The 10,740-nt window shown below is 37.7% G+C and overlaps 1 protein-coding gene across 1 annotated transcript in view; it reads left to right on the top strand.

Moving 5' to 3' along the window:
• The window catches only part of LOC106877150 (vam6/Vps39-like protein), a 72,552-nt gene that overhangs the window by 23,911 nt on the left and 37,901 nt on the right, over window positions 1–10,740 (top strand). The window contains exons 18-21 of the mRNA XM_014925961.2: window positions 20–137; window positions 614–733; window positions 1,541–1,643; window positions 2,984–3,029. Of these exons, the coding sequence (XP_014781447.1) occupies window positions 20–137; window positions 614–733; window positions 1,541–1,643; window positions 2,984–3,029 (387 nt within the window). The remainder of the gene's footprint in view (window positions 1–19; window positions 138–613; window positions 734–1,540; window positions 1,644–2,983; window positions 3,030–10,740) is intronic.

Below are 10,740 nucleotides of genomic sequence, written 5' to 3'. Positions count from 1 at the left end.
ATATTTTTTGTCTTGTCAGGAACACATTATAGAACATTGGAATGAAACAAACACAGATTTCCACAACTTATTAGTGAATTTGTACAGAGAAAAGACTCAAGAGATCATATTGCATAGATCCTCTTTAAATTCTGATTGTAAGTTTTTACTAAGCCATAGGGTTGATGCATAATTATTGCGGCTTTTTTTCAACAAATTTTATTCAACAAAAACAATGACAATATTTAACAAAAACGCCAAGCAAATGGGAAGTAATAGTTGAAGTAGATGGTGAATATGCTCTGGAATAATCATTTAAAGATGTTTTTGTTACATGTTGTTATTGTTTTTGTTGAAGAAAAGCTGCAGTAATTATGCATCAACCTAATATTTTTCTTATGCTAAACTGACAATTTTAAAAATTTTTGATTTCTCAAAAGATATTTTTTTAATTATTTGTTTTTTATTATCATACTGCAAAATATATAAACTTTTAATAAATTGAAATACACTTGTATGATGTTTTTTTTAGGATTTATCTTCTATCTTTTTTCTTTTACTTGTTTCAGTCATTTGATTGGGGCAGTGTCTTGAAGAATTTTTAATAGAATGAATCTCTTTTGTTTCTTTTTAGCACCAGAATTCCAAACGGCTACTGAGGAACTGGAACAGTTTAAGGGTAAACTCATATCTTTCCTTGAGAGCTCACAATATTACACACCAGAGCGACTCTTGTCGTACTTTCCCCTTGATGGTAAGCTTCAGATTAAAGTGATTTTGTGTGGGTTCATGTGTGTACATGTGTGTGTGTATCATGGTCTAGACCAGGGGTTGCCAAGGGGAGCTGGCGAAGAATTACAGGGGTTCGATGATAGCTAAGGGAGATTACTCTGTCCTATATGTCAACCAGATCCGTTTTGTGCTTGTCTCGCTACTGATTACTTTGATCTCGTAATCCAAAGTAATCTCATTTTAAACTGTAGATCACAAGGCAAAGTAGCACGTTTCTTTGTCTTAAGAAATGATGAGAATTTAGTACTGGTTTCTTGTAAAATGGGCATCAAGCTGTAGAAACTCTGCCGGATCAGATTGGAGCCTGGTGCAGCCTTCTGGCTTGACAATCCTCAATCAAATCGTCCAACCCATGCTAGCATGGAAAGCGGACGTTAAATGATGATGATGATGATGATGATGATGCAGCTGCCTTTGTCTCGTTGCTGATCACATTGTAAAAATCTTTAGCCAACATCTTACAGGTTTTTAGAAATTGAAAAGTAAACTAAACAGTAACCTACAGTAATCTCCCCTGTTGATTACCTGCCAAAGAGGCACCTAATAACGTTTCCTTTCTCCCTTATTCCCTTATTGATAATTATTTTTCCTGCCTACACTAGTAAATATTTCATCTTTGTAATGAAATATTCCAACTGACATGTTTAGTCTTCTCTTCTTCCTCACAGCCTAAAATTTATTCCACTGTTTGTATTCTTTGCTTAAAAATAGGTTTGGAAATAAAGATTATAAAGATACTTTGATCTGGTTTTATTGTCTATTCATTTAGATTTCTATGAAGAGCGGGCAATATTACTTGGGCGACTTGGCCGGCATGAACAAGCACTCGCTATTTATGTCCATGTTCTCAACAATCATAGTTTGGCTGAACAGTAAGTATTAGGTTTCGTCCTATTTTTCAATCCTTTTGATATCAACATGCCTAAACTCACCTTGGTGCTATGACACAAAATCCATGTTTTCAAGTGATTTGAATGATAAACTTCCATCAAAATTTCATACTAAGTTATGTCCCAAACAAGCTTAATAACGACCAAGATATTTTACTTAAATTCTTCATTATTTTAAAAGCTTAGGTTTACAGTTATCACGTAGGCACTTTAGATTTCTTTTAAAACATTTTATTACATTTAAATTTCTATCTTACAAACTGAAAAGGGGAGCTTGGTAGAATTAACTAAATTAGCATAGAATAATGGTTTCATATTTTTTTTATAATTAAGATCTAAACTGTTAATATATGAATGCGAAAGAGATAGTTGAATAACTGTAAACCTACTTTTGGGCCACTCTGTATTTCAAGAGAAATATGGTCACAAAATGTGACGTTTGATTAATTTAAGATTGTCATTGAATGAACGTGTGTTAATCTTGGTCTAGCATTTCAGCTTTGATCATCCTGTCTTTTTGTATATGTAGGACTACAGTGTTCCATGTGAATCACTTTTTTCTTTCCCTAAAGTTGGTAGGTTGTGATTTCAGGAAATATATCGGCAATCGGTGATTTATTGCACGCATAGGAATATAGTCTTCACCTTTCTCCTAGTAGGACATAAAGAGTTACGTCCCTTTAGAAAGATGCCGCGTTTAAATTTTCACAGTCTTGTATTTCACTGGATTTTGTACGGCGCCTTTCCTTTTGGAAGGAATGTAAGTTTTTGTGTGAGGGGTCTAAGCTTCATGTGGGTGACCTGTATTAGGAAAGTAGGCCAAAGAAAAAGGATATATATATATATATATGCATTAATTCCTATTTCATTTTTCACACATTTAGTTGTGTAGGTTGAACTATGGAAAATGTTAGGGAAAGAAACCTCACTCTTTCTTGCAAGACGTACCAATACATACATCTAAAGCAAAATCTTTTCAGGGGCTCTTATAATAGTATAGTGGATCCCCAATTTACAGTTTTATTGCGTGGACCCTCAAAAATCTTATATGGACTCTCAGAGGCTATTTGAACCCTGATTGAGAACCACTGATCTATATTGTTGCGCATATCCCAAACACCAGCACTACGGAATAGCACAGTAAAGGGAAACAACTTTGCTGTAAGAAAATAAAATGTACCGATTCATTCAGGAAAACTGTTCATTGGAGGAAATAAGAACGAAAACCTCGAAGGTATTCTGAGTGTGAAAAACAGAAATGTTTTATGTATTTTACAGAATTGAAAAAGGAAATGAAATTTTGGTTGTATTTTATTTTTTAGGTATTGTATCAACCATTATGACGGAGCTAAAGAAGGTAATAAAGATGTAAGTAAATGAAGTTTTTTTGTGTATTGATATGGGAACAGGCTTGGTTGAGTGCCAGAGACATTGCAGCCCTTTTGAGTCTTTTCAATGGCTCAGTGGTTAGAGCATTGAGCTTACGATCGTGAGGTTGTGAGTTCCATTCCTGGACCGGGCTGTGTGTTGTGTTCTTGAGCAAGACACTTTATTTCACGTTGCTCCAGTTCACTCAGCTGGCAAAAATGAGTTGCGACTTCACAGGTGCCAAGCTGTATCGACCCCTTTGCCTTTCCCTTGGATAACATCAGTGGCATGGAAAGGGGAAGCTGGTATGCAAGGGCGACTGCTGGCCTTCCATAAACAACCTTGCTCGGACTTGTGCCTTGGAGGGTAACTTTGTAGGTGCAATCCCACGGTCAGCCATGACCGAAGGGGTTCTCCTCACTCATAACCAATGACATCCTTGGACAAGAATTTGTCGTTTGTGATATAAGAAAATGTGAATAAAACTTTCACTTATGTTGCAAGTAACCACCTGGCTGAATAAAAAAATCTAATATATGCAATTGAAGCAGTATTCAATTTAAACAGGCATCTATGTATCATACTAAATGTAGACACACTGTTGATAGGCCAATTACTGTGGTATATATTCTGAAGTAACATCTATTATTGTGCTGTTTTAAAGACAATGAATATCAGAGAGAGGTGAAAATTCATCCCAGGAATTGTCTGTGATTGTACCAAATGCATTTCGGTCTTTTTGTGGGTCTTTTCAATATTCAGACATATTTGCATGCAGTCACATGTTTAGATGAGAATTTGCCATTTCTGATATTAGGAAAAAGTGATTGAAACGTTCACTGATGTTGCAAACAGCCACCTTACTGATTTTTTTAAAACCCACAAGTCCATAAGGGACGTTATCTCTGATCAAATACTGCAGTAACTGGCCTATTGACAGTGTATGTACATTAGGTATGATACATAAATGGCTATATGTATATATATGTGTGTATGTTTGTGTTTGTCACTCCCCCCACCACCACCGCCATCATTGTCATCTTCATCATCATCAAAAACCTGTCATCCATGGGTTGGACAGTTTAACAGAAGCTGGCAAACCAGCGGACTACACGAAGCCCCAATGTCTGTTTTGACATTGTTTTTACACCTGGATTCCCTTCTTAACGCCAACCACTTTACAGAGTGTGCTGGCAAGATCTGTTTTGGCATGGTTTTCATGACTGAATACCTACCCTATGCCAACCACTTTACAGAATGGACTGCATGCTTTCTACATGGCATCCGCAATGGCGAACTTGACAACCAACGTTGGTTTGTTTATCATCATCAGCATCATCGTTTAACGTCCACTTTCCATGCTAGCATGGGTTGGACGATTTGACTGAGGACTGGTGAACCGGATGGCTGCACCAGGCTCCAATCTGATCTGGCAGAGTTAATACAGCTGGATGCCCTTCCTAACGCCAACCACTCCGAGAGTGTAGTGGGTGCTTTTATGTGCCACCGCCACGAAGGCCAGTCATGCGGTACTGGCAACGGCCACGCTCAAAATGGTGTTTTTTAGGTGCCACCTGCACAAGAGCCAGTCCAGCAGCACTGGTAACGACCTCGCTCGAATGATTTTCTAACATGCTACTGGCACAAGTGCCAGTAAAGCGATACTGGTAACGATCACACTCAAATGGTGCTATTTACGTGCCACTAGCATGTATCTGTGAATTAGCGTTTTGGCAAAAGATGGCATTAGGGTAAGTATCCAACTTAAAAAATAAGTACCTGGGTCAATTTATTTCAAGGTGTGGCCCCCAACATGGCTACTGTCCAATGAAACAAACAAATTCTAAAATTCATTGTATGAAAGTGGTGTTTTGTGTCTCAGCTTCTCACTCACTCATTCAGTATTTATTATCTTATTATTCCATGTTTATTTAGTAAATATATTGTTTGAACATGTGACATTTTGAAATACTCCAACATTACATTGTTGTCGTTTCTTCTCTGATAACATTCAGACTGACCTATTAATGTGAAGTTGTCCGAAATAACAAAAAAACCAAAAAAAACCTAACCACTCGAGAATTTTCTTCACTCCCAACAATTTGTGTTTACCAGAACTCGTTTCGTTAAAAGATTCCAGTGTTGTCTTTGTATGTAAGACATTTTCTAAACCTTAACATTTAATGCCTTATGAGCGAATTTGGTCAATAGAAACTTAATGATCGTTAAAAGAAGGTGGCATGCTGGCAGAATCGTTAGCATGCTGGGCGAAATGCCCAGCAGTATTTAACCTGTTGTTACGTTCTGAGTTCAAATTCCGCTGAGGTCGACTTTGCCTTTCATCCTTTCGGGGTCAATAAATTAAGTACCAGTTACGCACTGGGATTGATATAATTGACTTAATTCCTTTGTCTGTCTTTGTTTGTCCCCTCTATGTTTAGCCCTTTGTGGGCAATAAAGAAACAAGAAACGTTAGGACACAGGGCGAAATGCCTACCAGTATTTTGTCTGTCTTTAAGTTCTGAGTTCAAATTCTGCCGAGGTCTACTTTGCCTTTCATCCTCTCAGGGTCAATAAATTAAATACCAGTTGTGTACTGGGGTTGATCTAATTGACTGGCCCCCTCCCCCAAAATTTCGGGCCTTTTGCCTTGAGTAGAAAAGAATAATCATTAAAAGATGGCCAGTAGATTAGCAGAATCTGTAGTGTGTATTTGACAAATTGTCTGTCTGGATTTAGTTATGGCCTTCTCTCCACACTTGTCACTCACTCGAGCGGTGGGTGGGGGAAGGGGGAAATAATGCACAATATCTCAACAGATGTTTAGTCATAAGTCACGTCTGATCAAATAGACTCGTGATGAAAAGGTGTTACTGTCATGACCATCCCATAGATTTTTCTTCTCTTTTTACATTTACTTGAGAAGATGCATCAAACTCAATAAAATCACTGTCCTCCATGAATTACAGGCTTGTCATTTACAGGTGCCAATGCCACATAAAATGCACTTGTGCTGGTGCTGCATAAACACACCCGTGTTGGTGTGCCGTGTATAAAGCACCCAGTACACTCTGTAAAGTGGTTGGCATTAGGAAGGGCATCCAGCCGTAGAAACCATGACAAAACAAATAATGGAGGCTGATGCTGCTCTCAACCTTACCAGCTTCTGTCAAACCTTCCAATCCATGCCAGCATGGACAGTGGACCTTAGATGATGATGATGAAGGACTATGTTTTCCAATGTGTCTGTTTTAAGGAGATAAGAGGAGGGAAATTTGGCTGCTATTTCTAGAAGGGTTGAATTTCTGTTTTTGGCTAAAATATTGAGTACATGGATGTATGGGTCAATGTATCATTTCTGATACGTTTCATCTAATTTTCTCTCTTTTATGTTCCTGTAACTTCAGAGGTTTTGATGAGGCTTATGGCAGTAGTTTTCAGTTGGTAGATGTAATTAATAATATAGGGGTGAGCAGAAGTTGTGTACCTAGAAATCACAAAATCAGGGCTTCCAATGAACTAGGTACCTCCTGTAGAACCGTTAGTCAACCTATGAATCAGTTAGGTTTTAAAGTGTATCTTAATAAAGAAATAGAGAAATGAAAAGAACATTCCACTCATATTAAGCAACTGTATATCTATTTTTGCTCACCCCTGTATAAATCGCTTCTGCAATCTAGGTTGAACATAGGCTGAGCACTGTTACGTTTGCATGCTAACAATCAGTTAATTGTCAGAGGTTGTTAGCTCCAGACTTGTGATCTACATTACTAAAATGTGTTGCTAGACTCATGGCCTTCTACTGACATTTAAACTAACACTTGTGAACAGATGTTTTAAATTCATTTCATTTAATGGGTCATTCCTCCATATGCTTTGCAATGCACTAACTAATCAATGAATTTCTTCGTTTTAAAGTATCTTAATTATGTAAAGAGACTATTTGAAAAATGGATTGTTGTTGTTTAGCTTTAGGTCAGCCTTCATCAAGCTGACCTTTGATCAAAGGCATTTTACTTGTGGCTGTCATGTTTTCTTTTTCTCTCTCCCATGTCTAGTGTATCTAGGGTTAAATCATCCAATGTGACCTTCTTCATTTTAAGAAAGGAAGGTTGTGATTTATGAAAGACCTCACTGTTCTTTTCAGAAAATCAAAATACTGCTGAGAGCAGTCGTAGTCTAACTGTGGCCCTTGAGACTTTCTGAATGACATGCCAATGAAAAACAACTTGAAGGATTTTGGTAGTGTGGCCCACCTTATTGATGAACCTTGTCTCATGCAGCCTACTTTTTGTAAAAGGTTGCCCATGCCTGGCTTAGAATCTTGATTGTTGGTTTCTGAAAGACATGTAGGAAGGTACAGATTACTAATGGCTAATTATGTCTGATAGCTTATCCATCTAATCTTTGTCTGAATTATTTGTAAAATATTGAGCCTGAGTTAAAAGTTAAAAAACAAAACAAAATGTAAAGAAGGTAATGAGAAACCCTCTTTTGTTTGTGTGTATGTATGTGTGTGTGTTTGTGTGTGTGTGTGTGTACTCTTGTTATGAGATGGTCGTAAATGAGCATTATTGTTATACAAGTGAGGTTGTTCATTTGCAGTTAAGCTACTGGAAAATATTTCCTTGCTTGGAAACAGGTAAGGGTTGGTGACAGGGAAGGCATCTGGCTGTAGAAAATTCTCTGCCTCTGCAAACTGCATCTGACCTATGCAAGCATGAAAGTGTGGACATTAAGCCTTTTAGCATTGAGATTATTCTATCAAATGTGATGCTTGTTTATTCACAGTTTTGAATTCATTTTGCAATATCTTGTAGTCTTGAGATTTCAATTATGTGGCTGTATATTTTTTAGACTAACATAGTCCACTCTGCCGGGTAGTTGATGTTAGAAAGGGCATCCAACTGTAAAAACCCTGCTAAAACAGACACAGAAGTCTGATTCGGGTTCCGACTTGGCCGGCTCCTGACAAACTGCCCGACCCATGCCAGCATGGAAGGCGGACATTAAACAATGATGATGATGACGGTGATTGTAGCGGTGATTGTAGCGGTGATTGTAGCGGTGAGCTGGCAGAATTGTTAGCATGCTGGGCGAAATGCTTAGTGGTATTTTGTCTGCAGTTACGTTCTGAGTTCAAATTCCACCATGGTCGACTTCGCCTTTCATCCTTTTGGGGTTGATTAAATAAGTACCAGTTACGCACTGGGGTTGATGTAATCGACCTAATCCCTTTGTCTGTCCTTGTTTGCCCCCTCTATGTTTAGCCCCCCTGTGGGCAGTAAATAAATAAATGCTGATTGTGGGGTAGGTGTGAGAGGTAGAATCTGGCCAGTTTGAACATAAGATGGAATATTTTGGTCAGAAATGGCCACTTTAGATACTAAAGTGCTGAATGATGGTGATGATGATGATGGTGGTGGTGGTGATAGTGGTGTAGGTGGTTCTTATACATAAACAAGCCATCAATGGAGAAATTATATGCTTGTAAAAGCATCCCAAACTGGCACAGAGGTTTCTTGTGACAGAATTTATGGTAAATGTAATTAGTTTTGTTGCTGCTCTTTTTCTGCTTTCTGGTTTCTAAACATTATTCAGATGTTCACCTTTGTTTACTTTTGTATTGAATTTTCGCTTTTAGTAACTGCAAAACCATAAAATTTCATCAATATATTTCCTTCGTAAAATTGATCAATTTTTGTCTTTTTTTTTTCGCAATATTTCGTCAACTGCTGACCTATTTATGCTCAGAGCTGAGAAACCTATTTTCAGAACACCATTATCATGTCTTTCATTTAAAGATTTGGTCCGACCAACTCAAAAGCGTTGTTCAGGTGTGTTGTAGGCAAACCCCTAGAATTGGGGGAAAATTTTCAATAAGATGCTTAGATATATTTACCAAAGGGGTTGACTAAACTCTAATAAAAAGATAGAATTGAATAATGTTAGCTTTGGAAGACTAACTGCAAAGATATTGTGTTGTGAAAGATTTCTGATAATACGGTAACAGCTGGATCTAACAGTATGGCAGCTGTTTTAGAAGAAGGGAAGAAATATCCGAACAAGTGATGGCACAAATAATTCTCATCATCATCATCATCATCATCATCGTTTAACGTCTGCTTTCCATACTGGCATGGGTCGGACGGTTTGACTGAGGACTGGTGAGTCAGAAGGCTGCACCAGGCTCCAATCTGATCTGGCAGAGTTTCTACAGCTGGATGCCCTTCCTGACGCTAATTCTGGTTTTTAAATTTGGCTGAAATGGTTGGAATATTCTGAATCTTTTATTTTATTTTTTTATTATCTTTTGCTTGTTTCAATCATTGGACTGTGGCCATGCTGGAGCTCCATCTTGAAGGATTTTAGTCTCACAAATTGATTGCAGTATTTATGTTGATTTTTAAGTCTGGTACTTATCATATTGATCTCTTTTACCAAACTGCTACATAATGTAAACAAACCAACACCTGTTGTCAGATGGCAGTATAGGGAGACTAACGCACACATGCACACACACGATGGACTTCCACACTGTTTCTGTCTACCAGATTCAGTCACAAGGCATTGATTGGCCTGGGGTTATAAAAGAAGACATTTGCCCAAGGTGTTACACAGTTGGGCTGAACCAAAAAGTTATTTTACTAAATGTTTTCTAATTCTTGATTATTTAGTGAACTTCCAAAGTGAAGGTGCATAGCTCAATCGTGAGGTAGTGAGTTCGATTCCCAGACTGGGCTGTGTGTTGTCTTCTTGAGCAAGACACTTTATTTCACGTTGCTCCAGTTCACTCAGCTGTAGAAATGAGTTGTGATGTCTCTGGTGCCAAGGTGTATCAGCCTTTGCCTTTCTCTTGGACAACATTGGTGGCATGGAGAGGGGAGCTTGGTATGCATGGGCGACTGCTGGTCTTCCATAGACAACCTTGCCCAGACTTGTGTCTCAGAAGGGAACTTTCTAGATGCAATCCTGTGGCCATTAATGACCAATGAGGTATATAGTCCATTTTTTGTATTATAGTGCATTGTTGTACCGTTCAAAACTTTTTATTCTTTACAAACAATACACAATGCTTCAAGCGAACTACAATACTCTCCTATATCTATCTATCTATCTATCTATCTATCTATCTATCTATCTATCTATATTTATATATATATATATATATATATGTAAATATATTTGTGCATATATTTGTAGATTTATAAAATGGTTCTTTTCAAATGTGATTGGTTATACTTGCTTACTAGTAAGTGCCCTTATAGCACTAGTTATGCTCCTCCCTGCACTAAATCTTCTCCCAATTCTCTGGCCATCATTCTAATTCTCGTATTAACTATTTCCCCCCCTGATTGATGGCTGCCCATCTTGTATCTCATCTTATCTCAAAATGGGGTCAGTTTGACATTTACCTCCTTCCATAATACAACATTGATTAATGTTGTAATGACTGGTTTTTCGATGAGACATGTACAGCTGTTGGGGGCTGGCAGTTGTTTCACTTGTGTTATTGCTTTCTGTTAGTATTGAACAGTAATATGTGTCATAGCTATAATGGGCTGACATGTTTTTTTGTTTTTTTTCATCTGGTCGCAACAACTGTCTGAATCATCCTTAGGAGATCGATAAATATAGCTGTTCTATTTGGATTTACTACACATTTACTGATTAACTTATGTATATAAACACACACACACACACACATACA

The sequence above is a fragment of the Octopus bimaculoides genome, chromosome 11 (genome assembly GCF_001194135.2).
Source record: "Octopus bimaculoides isolate UCB-OBI-ISO-001 chromosome 11, ASM119413v2, whole genome shotgun sequence".
Lineage (NCBI taxonomy): Eukaryota > Metazoa > Mollusca > Cephalopoda > Octopoda > Octopodidae > Octopus > Octopus bimaculoides.
This window is presented reverse-complemented; position numbering and strand designations above follow the sequence as displayed.